Here is a 16,907-nt window from a genome sequence, read left to right as displayed (position 1 = left end):
GAGATTAAAAATACATTGGAGAAGATATATATAATTTGATATAAACCTGATTCCGAGGTCGACACAGCCCATTTGTCTGGGCGGTAAAGAAGACAATTTCACACTCGACATCTCATTCCCGTCGTTTTTTAAAATCTATTCGGATCTATTGAGGGTTTTTGCAGTTGAGTGCAAATTAAAATGGGGTCTAACCAAACCACAAAATTTTACAAGTCTCACACTTTTATCTCCTTCCTTCCTTTCTTTTTTATTTTTCCCTCCCCGTTCCTCAAAATATTATATACTTCATATTTCCCATTTTTACTTTGTTTTAATTTTGTTTTTCAATCATTACTATATATCTTTTTTCAATTATTACCCTATTTCTCCAATTATTAATTTCATTTATCTCTTTATCTCTCTCCACTTATTACACCTCTTTCCAATCATTACCCTATTTATCTCTTCACCCACTATCAAAACTAAAATACCCAAAGTTACCAGATAAATAAGGCCATTATTCCTTCAACTCTTGCCGTCAACCAATTTATTTTTTGGACCACCGAATGTTTACCCGGTTGTTACCTTCAGCCGCCCAGTTACTAAAAAAAAAAAAGTCTACGACACCAATTAAAGCATGGGCCCACAAGATTTGATCAGTGGTCGCAGTTCATGTCCTCTACTCATAACTTTCCACAAATTACCCAAATTATACGTAGTACAAGAATTCATGCACAGAAAAAGAACACTTGAGAGGAATTATGATCCAAATTGTGAACTCCAAAATACAGGATGGCCCCACAAATTCTCTTTGGTGAGAGGGGTCCTGATTCAGGTCCTCTGGATTCTAAATTAATTCCCCCCAGGCCCCCAAGTGACAAACCGGTCAAATAAGTACACACACTTGCATAGTTGCATTACTGGTTTTTCCCAAACATGTGCTTAGAATCAAAGACCAGAGCTCTTCGGAAAGTTTGAAATTTCTCAATTTTCTTTTTCTGTTTTCTTGACCAGGAAAACTACGGGTACGATGTTAACTTGGTGTACACCAAATCTACACCGGATTATATATGCGTGATACCCACGTCGTGGTCCTCCGCAATTGATCGACACTGTTCGATGTATTTAAATCATATTTCTAAAAGTCCTCGTAAAAAAATCAACTCCTTCGGATATCTGCAAGGGTTGGACCGATTCTTGTCCAGGGACAAAAGTCGAATGAATCGACCGAGTCCTTACCGCTATCCGAATGAGCTGTTTTTTTTTTAAAGGACCCTTAAAGTCCTTACGGATATCTGAATTAATGGGTGGTACATTTTAAACAAATTAATTAAACGACTCCAATCATTTGGGTGAGACTCCGAAATAGATTCTACACAATCTGGCGTACATTTGGGGCAAGCCTAATGTTGTATCTAGCCACGTACAGTTGGGTTATTGGTTGACCAAAATTTTGGATACATTGGTGTTCGGTCTTGGGGAAGAGTTAAATTCCTGTGGATTAGTTGGAGGTGGACAGGGTTCTCATGAATTGTGGACGCACGTGGAGTTATACTTGTGGGTTATAGAAAAGGAAAGGTTCAATGAACACAAACCCGCCCACCGCCCCACTTGCTCTACTTGACTTGTACTAGCTGTAATTTTGGTCATTTTTGGGTCTCTATTATTCCATCTCTGTGTATGGATTAGTACAAAGTCTCATAACGTGTTTTGACCCTTTTTTTTTTCCTTGACTTTTGAACTTTCATGATTGTGGTCGTTGACCTCATCACGAGAACTATGATGTAAGCCTGCATGAAATATTAGGTATACCATCTTGCCAAACCCTAGGGTTCAGCGAGCTGAAGCGCCAACGTGTAAAGATTAAAGTGGTTAGGGTTTGGGTGGGCTGGAACTTGGGTGGACCGGGTTAGGATGTTTGGGATTTTATCTGTTTTATTTGGGTATTGATTTGAGCTTTAACGCTGTTTGTTTTGGACCCTTGTAGACCTTTGGGTGGTTTGGCCCTCGTGATATATCATTCAACTTTTTTGTTGGATTCCCTTCTCTTTTTTCCATTTTTTATAAAATTTCATCTTTTGCTGATAAAAAAAAAATCATGCGTCTCGACTGAATGTTGGATTTGGCCCTGACCTGTTAGTTAAAATGGGTGTTCATTGTGATTTGATATTGGTATTATTTACTGTGGTGTTGGACTCGTCGAGTTAATTACATATAAAAAAGATTAGTTAGATATGTCGATCGAATATTGATAATCAAGGCCCCGTTCCGCTAAGGGAAATAGATACTTATTTTTTGAACTAAAAAGTGATGTATTGTTAGAGAATGATATGTCTTATAAAGCAGAAAAAAATACCTATTACAACAACAGATGGATGTTTTACCTGAGTTACATATATGCTCCCTGAAAAGACCAAAAAAGAGAACAATTCCAATCAAATCACCGGGAGTTAAAAAGAAACGTGACACAGAAAAATTTGGTGGGTGATCTGGGACATATATAGAAAGGTACTAAAATTTATTGACCGGACTCAATTGTCATCAATTAAATTCGGGAGGAAATAACGAAGGTTTTTTTTTTTTTTTTTCGATAGATATCTAACCTATTTCAAAAGGGATGGAGAAGAGGTATCGCTAAGCAACATACGTGCGGAGCAAGTTCAAAGGACATCAAGTGCGCACCACACCAAGCACTAACGCTCCTGACAAGAATCTTGAATCGAACTCTCACTTTTCATACGAAAGGGATGAAGAAGTGTCATTAGGCTCCAATTCAGTTGGCTATGGAAAACGTACTGTAGGGGGAAAAGAATTGAAGAGAGAGAGAGAGAAGGGGGGTGGGTTTAATTAATCAAGTACCGTCACTGTGAGGAAGTCAAGTAAACTTTGTGAATGTCGGTTTAAAGTTGGTCTCAAAATCCCCACAAATTAACCCCGGTGGGCGGGATAGGATAAACTTGGGGATAAGGCTCAAAATGGAAATGACAATAAACGAGTTGAAAGTTGAAACCGATTAATGAGTTCGAATCGATTAGAGTTACTCCCACTATAACCCAACACGGCAATGCTTGACCCCACAATAGCTTTTGTCGTCGCCTCTTGTTATGACTTAATCACCAAGGTTAGGTTATGAAAACCTTACCGGTTAAAGTATCGGTTTTTCTATTACTCCAGTATGTTATGTGTCGATACAAGTGATATATCGAGTATTGTTTTGAATTTATTTTTATTGCAATTAATGCTTTTTAAGTAATGTAGAGTACTATTCTCTGTCAGTTTATGCGATTCTCAAATATCGGTGTCCCTATATGTAGCCTCTTCCACAACCTTTGTACGCTAACATGCGTGGTGAGGTGGCCCCTCCAAAGGTTGTTAGCAAAGAGAATCGAACATGAGACTTTCGCAAGGAGCAAACTCCAAGTCCCAAACCAATACCACCAACCTACCACCGTGGGGTTTATTGCAATTATAATGTTTTCTTTATTTTCTGGGAAATTTTTGATGTGCATTTGCGGTAGTTGTAACTCTCACATGCACCAACCATCAGTAAGTCCCAAGAGTTAAGTCAGATTGGTTGGTGAGTTTATTTCCCGTATAATTAAACATGATTTGATTTTTGAGATCGATCATGCCGCAAAAAAATAATTCTTTGCGAATTTTCTTATCCCAACACGGATGGTCCATCTTTAATCGAAAGGGCCGGAAGGGGAAAGAATTAGTTGAGGTGCACCTATATAAGTTGATCTGGATACCCTGACCAATGAAAAAAATCCATCAGTAGCTAGTTAGCCAACTTTGACGTGCACGTTAATCTCACAGTTTTGAATGCATTTCGATTCCTTCTATAAGGGCCTCTCTACATTGTGTGTAAAAAGATTGTTAATGCTTGCACTGTGTGTTAAGACACTAGTGTGAGAACCCATCATGGGAATCAAACTCCCACACCGGTGGATTGTGGGAAGTTGATATGGTTTATAACGGGACACGTCCAGCTACTGTATAATTTGAGCCACGCGGTTAGGCGAAATGTTAATTACTAAAATAAATTACTTATTCTTTGAATTTAAGTTAATATATTATGAGAGAATTACATGTTTCATTTAAATAACTTATCTAAATGAGTACTTCAATGGGTTCTGTTAATCGGGTATTATCATTTTACAATAAATTCCTAAAACTCTTGAAAATAAACTCGATCCAATTGGATTAGTTTTCAAAAAGGAGAAGGCATTTACTTCTTGGGCTTGGAACTTTGAATTTATAAAGATCCACATGGTGCATGTTTGGTAGCTACACGGCCAATCTTGGCACACATTCTAACGAATTGGGGGATGGTGATGTGCAGTGGTGTGCGCAGCACTGTGCTACACTTCTCTGAGCCGTCGGATCGTGCATTCCGACGGCTCGAATCTCATCTCGACAATGAACAACTCTCGATCATTGGTTGCCGAGACGAAACCCGAGCCATCGGATGTACAATCCCATTGTTCGGAGGTGCGCAGCACGGTGCTGTGCACCTTACAGCACAGCACCAACCCGAAGTCCCATTCTAACACACCTTAAGATTGACACACTCTCTGCACACAAATTAATACAAGCATTGGAGCGCAAAAAAAATCTAATTTTATTGGCTAATCTATAGCACACACCACTAAGACTCTAGATCTATCAAACCCATCGAAGATGCTCGAAGGTCAGAAATCATCTTTGCTCTCTCTTAATATTTCATGTTCAATTTTTTTCTTTTTAATCCTCGAAACCATCTCACCCCAATGGTAAACATCGAAAGAGAGATATAGAAATTACTCCTAATTAGTTCGAAATGCGTAAAAGTTGAGCCGATACATACACCCAGCATTACCACTATGCATACAGTTAAGTTATCCTATATATCTTATCCTATCTCCTGTATACTAGTACAGTAGTAAAAGAGTACTGCATATAGGACAGCCGACAACTCATGAGTTCACATATGATGATGGACTTTATAGAAAGAGAAAAGAAAAATGGAGTCCCTAATATTAATTAATATTGGAGCTGCAGGATAAAGTAGTAAGATAGTAATAGGGTAGGGCGTGGAAAATGCGCGAAACGTGACCGGAAAGGAAAGCAATCCACTTGACTCTGTTGAAAGAAAGAATACTCAGATCTACTAGAACACAAAAAAGAAAAAGACAAAACTAATAGGAAACTGAGCCAGACTACCACCACCGCACCACATGTGCGGTGACTGTCTATAGCAAGGCTATTGGCGCTCATTTTGGGCTCTACAAAAATACATAAAAATATTTATAAGTTTTAAAATAATATTTTATGGAATCCTGTAAAAAATCAGCTTTAACGGATATCGGTAGATATGCTTTTTGAATTTATAGGAGCGAAAACTGCGAAACTAAGCAGTTTCGCTCTTACAAATTCAAAAAACATATCTACTGATATCCATTAGAGCTGATTTTTTACAGAGCCCCATAAAATATTATTTTAAAATTTATGAATATTTTTCTGTATTTTTGTGAGGTCCGAAATAAATCCCAAAAGACGTGCGATGGACGATACACCGCATTTCCATGCGGTGTACCTAGACTTTGCGAAACTAATACTCCTCCATGTAGTAGTAGTAGATGGGGAATTGGGATGTGTGGCAGAGGGTCAATATTGGACTTCCATTCCCACTTTGAAATCCATCCACATAGGAGGAGAGTATATTCCTATATCCCAAATTGAAGCTTCTCGATCATGGGTTTAGACTAAACTATTCCAGAAGCATGATAAAATACTAAATTTCAAGGGGCGTTTTTGTAAAGCAAAATCATTATGAAAAAATAGCTGGTGTAGTGGAGAGTAACTAAGTCATTTAATAAAAGGGTTTTTGGCAGAAACAATTTAGATTTTGACGGAAATAAAATGAGTTTTGTCATTATCAACTTCCTTTTCAAAATTGCTAAGGTCTTTGTAGATGAATTAGCATTTGAAGCCCTAACATCCGTATGTAAATATTGCAAGTTCGAGGACCATAGGGGGCTGTTTAGATGATTCTCTGTTCACTTTTTGTAATTAGATTTAGATTAAAGTAAATCCTTTTACTGTAACTTTTCTTAAAGAATTTACAATAATTATATCAGTATTTACATTTTTAATTTTTACACTTCCACTTTTGTCTTTTTTTATGATGTAAATCTACAGATTTGACCTTTCATTTGTACGGTCTTTCACACCTAAAAGAAGAACATTGACAAGAAAACAAAAATGGAGTGAGTATATTAAAAAGAAGAGTGTGGAAATCACTACTCTTACAAATTACTATGCTATATAGTGAGATCAAGAATTAAGTAGAATACTAGTAAATTGACCGAACTCGAGATATTAAATGTAAAGGATAAAGTATACTCTCTCTGTTCCATATTGAGAATTCTACTTTCTCTCTTGCCATTTTTCAAATAAAAAAATCAACTATTTTCGTATATGATTTTTCAAATTTTTTCGCACCGTATTAAAGATCTTGATTAATATTTTAATTTGATGCGAAAAAATTCAAAAAATTATACACGAAAGTAGTTGAATTTTTTATTTAAAAAATGACACGATTTTTTGTTGTCGACTCTCAATATAGAACGAAATGAGTATTTTTTTGAAAAGATACAAGTCTGGGAACCCATCCCTAGAAGACAAGAGATTAATTAGTGCCTTTGGGGCACCACACCGCGGTGTCCCAAAGCTTTTCCATCACACATTATTGTAGGGTCCTTACACTTAGTTTCGGACCTTACAGAATTGGGTGATTGAGAAGAGATCTGAAACAACACGTGACTGTGCTCCAAATACATTGAATAATTTTTCCTAGAAGACCCATCCGTGCTCCTACCGAGAAAACGTTAAAGACAAAAAAAAAAAAAAAAAAAAAAGGAAAAGATAACGGGACCTGGCATAGATATACTACTAGTCAAGAATCCTCCCCTTTCCAATGGTAGGCGCGCTTGACTTTGACACCAAGAATTCCAAAGTGAGAAAATCTACCGACATCACACGAGACCCTCTCGTTTCTTCTTCAACCGCCCAAAAGAGCTTTCTCTCTCATCACTCTCTTTCTTCCCCCTTTCCTTTCCCTCCAACTTGCAAACAAAACAGACCTTCGAGTCCTATAAATTGAGACTCTCTTTTCTTCGTTGGGTTCATCTGGGTATTCGATATTTGCTAATTCGGGTTCATCTGGGTATTCGATATATTTTCAATTAGCAAAGTTCGATTTGATTTCAAGGTAATAGTAGCAATTTCTGTGGGGATTTTCGATAGCCATGGAATATGTCAGTTTGGTGGACACTTCATTGGATCTAAATTCCAAACCTCTGAGACTCATCGACGATACACCGGTATGATTATCAAGTTTCTTTCGTTCCTCATCAATTCCGTCCCAACGTTTTCCTTTTTCTTTTTAAAATCACATAGTTTTTTTATGAACCGATGTCCGGGCCAACTTGCGCATGATTTGACTGATTCTGGGGCCTGAAGTTATTGACCTAACCGGGCAAACCTCCCAGGATCCTAAGATTTGGAATGTTTGACCTTCGTAAGATTCGAACTTCAAACCTCTCGTGCAAGATCTTTAGTCGGCCAAACTTTTGGGTTTTTTTTAAATCACGTAGTTTCTATAAAGTTATTGAATTTGGAATTCATGTTTATTGTTTTGATTACAGAAACTAGAGGTGCAAAGCAATTTCATTCAGCTAGGAAGGCAGGCGATTGTGAAAGAAGAGGTATATTGTTTTGCATTATTTTCATTATTATTATTTTTATGTTTTTCCTGTTTGTGGAAACATCAGCGGAAAGCTAGCTACTTACCCAAAGAATTAAGAAGAAATTATTTTCGTGCGAAAGAAAATTTCGATAAGGGTTGAGAAATTGTCTAAGCCTGTTTGGTACCCTTTTTTGTTTTAGGATAAGGTTATATAAACTAGTTTTCTCCGAAAACCCGAGAAAACTGGTGTTCATGCGTGTTGGGCCAATCCGAGCTGTCCATGCTTAGGAATGGACGGCTTAGATTTCATCACCGCCGCCGAACATATTGAATAGATAAGATTATGGATGAGGTTATATTTTCTTTTCCTATAGATTTTAACCTTTTCTAGTTTCAAGAAATATTTACCCGTTTCTCTGCTTTGCCTCCATGAAGGAACTCAATATGTTATTGATCCATGAATAAATACAAAATTCAACCATTTGTCACTCATGGATTGGATTGCCTCTCATGAACACAAGTGGAAGATGTACGTGTAAGCTGATCAAGACACTCTGTTATAAAAGTGACTAATAAGAGTTAATCTTCTTCAAGAAAATAGAACAAATCACGGTATTAAAAACAAGTGTATGTTATTTGAAACAAATATGAAAATTTTATTTGAAAGTACTTTCTAAAATACAAGCAATCAAACCGTTCAACAGTTTGCAAAACTAGTTTTTATGATGAATTCTGTCCAAAATGTTATGTAAAGGTACTTTTGAATATATGCATGTTTTGAAAAACATGCTTCTGGGAATTCCATACTGGAAATCCTAATTTTTGTTCTCTCTTTTTTGGGTGTTCAGGTTCAAAGTCCTAGTACTGCTCTAGTAGAGGAATTGAACAGAGTGAAAACAGAAAACAAGAAGCTGACAGAAATGCTGACTGTTTTGTGTGAGAACTACACTGTTTTGAGAACCCAATTGATGGATTACATAAGCAAATATCCTCCGGCGGGGGAGGAGGAGGAGCAACCGGTCGTGTCAAGGAAGAGGAAGGCAGAGAGCACCGCCGTTGCCGCCGCCACCACCACTAACACCAACAATATTGGTAACAACTACAACAGGGGAAGTAATGGAGGAAATTCAGAGAGTAGCTCAACTGATGAAGATTCATGTAAGAAACCAAGGGAAGAACATGTCAAGGCCACAATCTCTAGGACTTATGTCCGAACTGAAGCATCTGATACAAGCCTTGTAAGTCGAGAGCTTGTTTCATATTGTTTTCGTTTCTGTTTCGATTTTAGGACAACAAAAGCAACTTGTTTGGTGAGCAGTTTCTGGAGAATTACTTCATTTCAAATTGATCGTTCCATAACTCAGTCACATCATTCTGTTTATATTTTCCGTTTGTACGATAATGCTCAAGATGTTTGTCGAAGTACTGAATATATTTGATGCGTTTGCAGATAGTGAAGGATGGATATCAATGGAGGAAATACGGCCAAAAGGTGACTAGAGACAACCCTTGTCCAAGAGCTTACTTCAAGTGCTCTTTTGCTCCTACCTGCCCCGTCAAGAAGAAGGTGAGCCAAAATCCCTCTCTGTTTTTGTTTCTATTTTTCGATGAAACATATGTAACTTGTTTTGCAAACTGTTTCTGAAAAATGTTGTGAAGAAAATTTCTGAAAACAACCCGCTATTCAACAATCATAAACAAGATGTTTTCGAATATCTAAAAACTGTTTTTGGACCACACGATGACAATATTGAACGATAGTTCATCGCTACATTTACCCTGTTCTCTTGTCGAACACAAAGTTTCATTTGTTCTTGCAAAATTGGGAGCTTTCTAAGTTGTTACCGAAAATAGTTACTGAAGTTTATCCCCAAAACAATCCACTTTTCAGGAACACAAAAAAGATAATCCTTTACTGGATGTTTATTTCCCGTGTCCGATACGTAGTGGGTACGTGTATGAGGTATCCATTACGTATCTGATACCCAAACAAGGCTAGTTTGGGAGTATCCGTGCTTCATAGTCGATGTAGATGATTAGTGATTTTGAGTATCTGTGCTTCTTAGTCGATGTTTTTCCAATCTCTGAGCTGTTTGTTCTTGATTTCCCCAGGTGCAAAGAAGTATGGAAGATCAATCCCTTTTGGTTGCAACATATGAAGGGGAGCACAACCACCCACACCCATCAAGAATTGAAGCAACAACCCCCTCAAACCTGAGTATGACACTAAATTCAGTCCCAGCTTCCCTCAGCTCATCTGGACCCACCATCACTCTTGATGCTACAAAAAAACCTAAGCCCAGCTCTTCTAATGGTGCCAAAAACTCGAGCCGGGCGACGGTCAATTCGCCAGAATTTCAGCAGTTTTTGGTTCAACAAATGGCATCTTCCTTGACGAAAGATCCCGGTTTCAAAGCCGCATTGGCGGCTGCCATATCGGGAAGAATTGTCCAGCATAATGAGATTGAGAAATGGTGAAAAAGGCCAAAAAAAATCAGGGAATTTAGTTTCATCTGTTTGGTCGTTTGATTAGTTTGGAATGTTCTAATTGATGTAAATACTGAACTAGAGAAAAGAAATGAATATGTGGATTTCCCTAACACAGGTTTACTACCTTTCTACTTGAAGCTGCGACTTTTGCCTATTCTACTACACCATGAACATAGTATACATGAATTGTATCATATTTGTCTTGAAGAAATAACCGGTCAACAATAATTTGTTGAAATGGATATTGACGTCCAATTAACCTGATTTTTTCGCATTTAGTGATATGCCTGTCTTTTTAACCTGATTTACTTCCGGAGTACCCCCAAAAAATAAACTTGCATTATCAAAATCTTACCATGGTGGGCTCCTTACATAAAGATCGATGGAATACAGCGTAGTGAATGAAATCTTGATCCCAATGTTCCCAAGTTTTCATTTTAATTCTACATGTGGGTCGCAAAGGAAGGAAAGAGAGGGAGACGAACTATTATGCGATGGAATGTTTTAGTTCTGTGCAGCATAATCTGGGTTTAATATGAAGCTTTGAATGGCAAATTTTTCTCTCCCTTTTTCTGAATCTCTACATAATAAGGAAAGGAAGTAATTCATAATCATCTGTACAAAAACCACATTTGCCCCCACAACGCAATCTTAGGCCACAGATATTTTCATGGTGCAAATTACAACCCATCAACCGAAAACCCTAAACAATTACTCCGTGGATGATAAACTCAAATTGTCAATACCTCTATCTAGTCCCAGCTCAATCGAGGAGTCCGGTTGTTTGTCTTCTTTAACCGTACCTTCAAGGGTTCCATCTTTACTGCTTGCATCTGCTGCATCAATGCACTCCTGGAATCTGAAGCAGGAGACGAGATGGTCATTTGTCATTCCGACAACTTGCATGAATGAATAGATGACTGTGGGACCTACTCCACGGAACCCTCTTCTCACGAGGTCTTTGCTTATCGCATCTGCTTTTGATGTCTTGATTGGAACCTGGCGGGGATAGCGAAATTGGTTGACTGTGGGGTTGTGGTTTACAAAGCCCCATATGTATTTGTCAAAAGACCCAAACTCATCTATGATCTGCACCAAAAGCCAAGGTATGAAAACAAAGTTAAAGACTCGCGTGTAGTTGGAGGTTGACTGAACAACTCGAGATTGTTTAACCAGTCAATGTAATCAATCTAGTATATCCACTCTAATCAGAATCAACCGACGCAGATCGCAGATTTGTGTTTCAGAACCCATTTGGGTTTCAAATGACGAGATATAGTTTTCAATTTTGCCAGTGGTATAAGAGGTTTACCCAAAGGTGGCTGGTGAAACTAAGATGGAAACTGTAGTAAAGTTGGAAGCGATTTTCTTTAGTCCAATCCTCCATAACTAAAATGCTCAATACAAAGGAATTCAAACCTCTCTTATGAACTATTCGTTTCGAATCGATTAAAATAAAGCTACTCAATGCCGAAATCCACATGGAAACCATCAAACCTAAGTTTGAGTTATTCTCATTGAATAATCAAAGTGAAATATCTTTATGTGAAATTAATGTCTATGAAAACAGTGCCTGAGGGTTCCAGTACAAGATGCTCTCATGAAGTTCCATATGCACGAATCAGAACCTATTCATCTGACTCAACAGTGCTTGCAGATTGGATACATGGCAGCTGGTAAGCTGGTGACTTCCAATCAGATGCATAAAACCATCCAGTTGGTTCTTGATCAGACTACCAGTCTATCATCAATACGAAAAATCAGAACCTAGAGCAATCTGAATGTAAACCCTATAGGTAATCAAGGTACACTAGTCTAGAATTACCTTACAAAACGGGGATCACAAATCTTTCACAAGCAAAACTCTGGTTTGGAGATAGGAAAATACAAAACAACGACAAACAACAAAGAGCACCCACCTTGCTCGTTTGACGTGCATTTTCAATGGTAGCTCGTTGCTTCACCTCTGATATAAGACTGCTTGCTGGTGTCAGTATCTTCTTCTCATTCAATTTAGAGACTGCAATTGGGTCGAATTCCAGAAAGACATCCCTGTGGATACCAGAAATATCACTGTGATTAATTGTTGTTAAACCCCATCACATAGGAGCAGCAATTGATACATTGCTTTCGTTTTTGAATTGCCAAATATTGCTGCAAGCAGCGAGAAATTCTCATACCTAAACGTGTTCCTTTTGTTGAGAATGGCAGGCCATGACAGTTCAGCAAGAGCAGTGGACAAGATGAGCAATTCAAAGAGTTTCCTACAATTTTTCATGGGAAATTAGGTTCACAAAGAAAAACAAGGAAATTCCATCTGACTAAAAAGCATTGGTGACGGTAACATACTTGTCATCATGAACAGGAACTCCCCATTCTTCATCATGGAAAGCAGCATAAGATGGATCTTTAACAAATGAAAACAGATTAGTAGAAAAACTCAAAACAACATTATCTCATATAATCTACAAAATTTACCAGCAAGAACTCGGAAGTGCACATAAAATGAATGGAGCAAACTATATGCCTAAGGAAGTCATTAAACTAATGAAATTTCGTTACTGAGACATTTCATTTTGCTTCTGTTTGGAAAAACCTCAAATGCCCCCACAAAAGTAAAATTAATGAGCTACAACTCGCAAGTGCGTTTGTTTCTTAGTTTTGTTGGTTTCTTGCCCACTTGTTAGGTTTTTCCTTCTCTCCTCTCTCTTGTAATGTTTTATTGTTATCAATGAAATGCTACTTTCTTTGCTGATCAGACATACAAAAACAAGATAGGTCCCTCTCCCCCTTTATTGATTTAGAAACAAAGCACGTATGCATTTCCAAACAATCAACAGGCATCTACTATAAAAGGCTGCATGCTTCAAATCATAGATTGAAGGTAAAGGTAGAAGTCATTATCCTATTGAGCTTCTTACACTTAGGTGTCTTGTTCGCATTCTAAGATTATACTAAATCATTCCCCAGCTCTAGCAGTTTAATGAGAGACAATTTGCCTCATATTCCCTCGGATTGAGAGTCTTGGGATGTAGGAATCACAGGGAATATCTTATCGATCAAAAACTGCTTACCATGCAATAGGAGAGTACAGGAAATAAGTGAAAAATATATCTCACAGATCCAGTATCAAGGCATAGTGTCGGAGGATGTTAAAAATATGACTGCAGAAGGTGTAGATGCTAGACCAGACTAAAGAGATGACAATTCAATCCCAAAATCCTTCTGAGAGAGGATATATTTCTGGTTAAAAGCCTCAAATGTGGTAACAACTAAGATAAAACCATGGAAAAAATGTCTCTGAATAAACCATCTATGGAGATAGGCTTAGAAACCATCTCCGAATTAGGTTGATACATTCTTGCCTATCTGCTGAACACAAAAATGTACATGCATGCCCAGTTTTTTTTTTTGCGTCTTTGAAGCCCGTATCACAACTACACTCCCGCAACCAGAATATCGTCCCCAGAGGCCTCACTCTCCTTAATCAAGCATTCAATAGTGTTAGGTAGGCGAACACATCTGACTTCTAGGATGAAGCCATATCTCTTCTAAATTGCATAACCAAATGTCAGCACAATTTGCAGTAGCCAAATTCGTGCTAAACACACCAGATGCTTGTCCATGAAATGAATAGATTCCAAAATTCAAAACCATCAGCACAGAAGTTTAACACCGATCGAGATGTACATGACAAGAAAGTTAAAAATGCGTTGAATTGGGCGTATATTCTACAAATAAGTTTAAGTAACTAATGCGCTGCACTGGAAGCGGGCACATATTCTAGTGCATAATCATAAACTTTTTGATAATTGTGTAGTCATATGCTTCATTAACCCTGAGTCCTAACTGCTAAACATTTCAGCACTATGTTTTTGGACAGTTTCACGTCCATTTCCCCAATCATCTAAAGCACGAGCCTTATCTCCCATCACTACAGTAGATAACTACAATGTAAAGGATATTAGACAGTGGTAAACATTTTGCATAAAGCATGAGTATCTTGTTCTCAATTGCTAGTCACTAGAAATTAGATAGCGGTTAACATTTTGCTTCCATCAACCACACTAGGTAATTCCAATGGGAAGGATACCAACCCTCAAAGCACATATATCATGTCCTCCACTGCAAGTAGCTAGAAGTTAGATAGAGGTTAAAGTTTTGCAGTTTCAAGCTACAGCTAAAGCAACAACTAACAAATTCACCAAAACAGAAACAGAAACAGTAACAACACGACAAGAAAGTTTGTAAATGCACTGGCAGCAGGCATATTCTATGGTGCTTTTTTTTTTTAGGGTTTTACTTCAAACTTAGTGTTTTAAGCTGTAAACTTGCGTTTCATAAAAAAGATATATCTGTCGGAGTGGATTGTTTTCAGAATAGTCCGTCCGTCGGGAAACAATTCGTGCCAACTTCATAACACCCTGTATAGCAATTCCGCGGGGGGTGGACATGTCATTTGGACTAAAGGGAGATGTCGCCCATGAACAAAAACCATGGACATATAATCCTATTCCAGTTCCATCCAGTCCAATTCCTCCCCAATGGCGCCAAACTTATCCTCGTACCAAACATGGCCTAACGGATTGGTTTCACCAAACTGTTGCCAAGTGTATTGCACCACAACTAGCACATTCGTCCTCTATTTCGAAAACACTCATTTTTTTTGATAACTCAAGTGTCCAGACCAGCTTATTTCAAAGAACACTACACACTAAAAAACCTAAAATATACACATTCACGTGTAGGATGAAAAAGGCAAAAGCAGCAATTGTAGTTTTCAGGAAAACAACTGAGTAATTAATCAACGAAAGAAACAGGCAAGACTATATGCATACCCGTGTTTGGCGTGACCCAAGCACACCTTCTCTTGGCCGGCAAAGAATCACCTGAATCCAATGATCCACTATCACCATCATCACTACCAACAACAACCACCTTCTCGACTCTTCCCGTCTTCGGACCACCCTGCTTCCTCCGAACCGGCGTGACACTCCTCCTCCTGCTCATCATCCTCCCCCGACTACACGATGAGTCGGAAGATGACGCGTCCGACGAACACGACGAAGCATTCATCGACACGTTCGACAAACACCTTGCCGCCGCCATTCCCGGCGACTTCACCGGCGATGGAGGATATTTCTTCGCCTTACAATCATCTAAGTCGCGCGGTTTATCGATCTTTTTCAGCGACTTCAAGAGCTGCTTGCTCGTGTCGACCGTCCTTGCTTTGTTCCCCGCCGGCGCAAGGACCGGTCGCGGCTCTGATTCTCCGCAATTCATGGACCGCATTCGCGTAGGTCCAGACATCTTACTAGTTGAAATATTCGAGCTTTCTCTCTAAATTGAGCTCAACTAGGAAGTCTAAATACTAAAATGCAAGCGGAACGTAACTAAGTGAACGTAATGAGGGCACGGAGCAGGGGCACGAGCGCGAGAACTTACCAAACGACTAAATTCGGAGAGCGAGAACTGAGAGCAAGAGCAATTCTCAAGTGCAGACCAAGTATTGAGTGCAGAGGGTCCGACTGAAGGATTACGTGACTAAGGAGCATACAATTTAGGGCACAAATGTTGAATTCATTGCAAGAATAACATAGTGGGAGAGTGAACAAGGTCAAAGCCCTAGGAGATACTTAAATGCTCTATAAATTGAGCTAAAATAGGGCAATTACTCAAATGCAAGTAAATATCTAGAATCTTGGGCACAGATGTTAATAAAGTAGCAAGAATGCAAGTGGGAGAGTGATTCACGTACTGTACATGAAGTCAAAACCCTAGAAAATACTTGAATGCTCCACAAATTGAGCTGAAATAAAGATAGTACTGAAATGCAAGAAGAATTTACAATCTTGGGCGCGAATGGAAGTGGGGGAGTGGGACAAGTACGTGATGAGGTGAAAACCCTAGGTGAGCGGTGGAGAAGATGGATCGGAAGGGGAGGAGTGGAAATCTGGATGGAGAAAGAGTGGGAGGAGAGAGATTTGAAGGTGCATTGGCGATGGTGAAGATGATGGGAGTAGGTTTTGGGATTTTTTTTTTTTTTTTTTAAACTTTTGTGAATTTTCGAGAATGCTACGATCGCCGGCCGGTGAAGGATTTTTTTAGAGAGACAGAGAGAGAGAGAGAGGGAGGAGAGAGAGAAGGGGGAACCAGTAGTAGAGTGCCACCTGGGTAACGAACACCTGTATGATGTGGGATTCGGTTTTGCGGAGTTTAAAAACTTTTCGAGTCGGTAGAGATATTTGGGGAACCATAATCTTAGGGTCCGTTCGGACAAATAAGCAACAGTGGTTTATTTTTTGTTTTTATTCAAATTTTTTTTGTATCACTTAGCTTATTGTCATTTTTTGGAGAATTATTGCATCCTCACGATAAGAGGAATCTAAAAAGCAAAAAATTTTGACCGAAATTCAATTTTTTTTGAATAAAGACGAAAAAATTGGCTTATTGATTTACTTTCGTCTTTATTCAAAAAAAAGTGGATTTCGGTTAAAAAATTTTACTTTTTAGATTCCTCTTGTCGTGAGGATGCAATAATTCTCAAAAAATGACAATAAGCCAAGTGATACGAAAAAAATTTAAATAAGGATAAAAAATAAGCCACTTTGGCTTATTTGTCCGAACACTCCCTTACTATCACTTTTCCAAAATGTCACGCTCTCATTTTCAACTCTCGCATCGTGTCGGGGCTTTCAAATTCTCA

At 38.4% G+C, this 16,907-nt stretch overlaps 2 protein-coding genes across 2 annotated transcripts; one reads left to right on the top strand and one right to left on the bottom strand.

Annotated features, from left to right (window-relative positions):
- The first annotated feature begins 6,940 nt into the window (after window positions 1-6,940).
- LOC131312081 (probable WRKY transcription factor 40) lies at window positions 6,941-10,381 on the top strand. The gene is made up of 5 exons (XM_058339814.1): window positions 6,941-7,346; window positions 7,671-7,730; window positions 8,560-8,949; window positions 9,162-9,278; window positions 9,824-10,381. Exons 1-5 carry the CDS (start codon window positions 7,272-7,274, stop codon window positions 10,187-10,189), a joined length of 1,008 nt encoding a protein of 335 aa, XP_058195797.1. The 5' UTR covers window positions 6,941-7,271; the 3' UTR covers window positions 10,190-10,381.
- A 357-nt stretch (window positions 10,382-10,738) lies between these two features.
- On the bottom strand, window positions 10,739-16,387 carry LOC131312080 (uncharacterized). The gene is made up of 5 exons (XM_058339813.1): window positions 15,040-16,387; window positions 12,551-12,608; window positions 12,382-12,465; window positions 12,121-12,253; window positions 10,739-11,290 (listed from the first exon to the last, which is right to left on the bottom strand). Exons 1-5 carry the CDS (start codon window positions 15,509-15,511, stop codon window positions 10,913-10,915), a joined length of 1,125 nt encoding a protein of 374 aa, XP_058195796.1. The 5' UTR covers window positions 15,512-16,387; the 3' UTR covers window positions 10,739-10,912.
- Between the last annotated feature and the right edge of the window lie 520 nt (window positions 16,388-16,907).

The sequence above is a fragment of the Rhododendron vialii genome, chromosome 12a, assembly GCF_030253575.1.
Source record: "Rhododendron vialii isolate Sample 1 chromosome 12a, ASM3025357v1".
Classification (NCBI taxonomy): Eukaryota; Viridiplantae; Streptophyta; class Magnoliopsida; order Ericales; family Ericaceae; genus Rhododendron; species Rhododendron vialii.
Note: the sequence above shows the minus strand (reverse complement) of the source record. Positions and strands in the feature narration are given on the sequence as shown.

Bases quoted from the DNA above. Each gene is read 5' to 3' on its own strand.
- LOC131312081 (XM_058339814.1), top strand. From the start codon at position 7,272: ATGGAATATGTCAGTTTGGTGGACACTTCATTGGATCTAAATTCCAAA. The intron at 7,347-7,670 runs GTATGATTATCA...TTTTGATTACAG, and splicing joins GACTCATCGACGATACACCG to AAACTAGAGGTGCAAAGCAA. The intron at 8,950-9,161 runs GTAAGTCGAGAG...ATGCGTTTGCAG, and splicing joins AAGCATCTGATACAAGCCTT to ATAGTGAAGGATGGATATCA.
- LOC131312080 (XM_058339813.1), bottom strand. From the start codon at position 15,511: ATGTCTGGACCTACGCGAATGCGGTCCATGAATTGCGGAGAATCAGAG. The intron at 12,609-15,039 runs GTATGCATATAG...CATTTGTTAAAG, and splicing joins TTGGGTCACGCCAAACACGG to ATCCATCTTATGCTGCTTTC. The intron at 12,254-12,381 runs GTATGAGAATTT...TGGTATCCACAG, and splicing joins AACAAAAGGAACACGTTTAG to GGATGTCTTTCTGGAATTCG.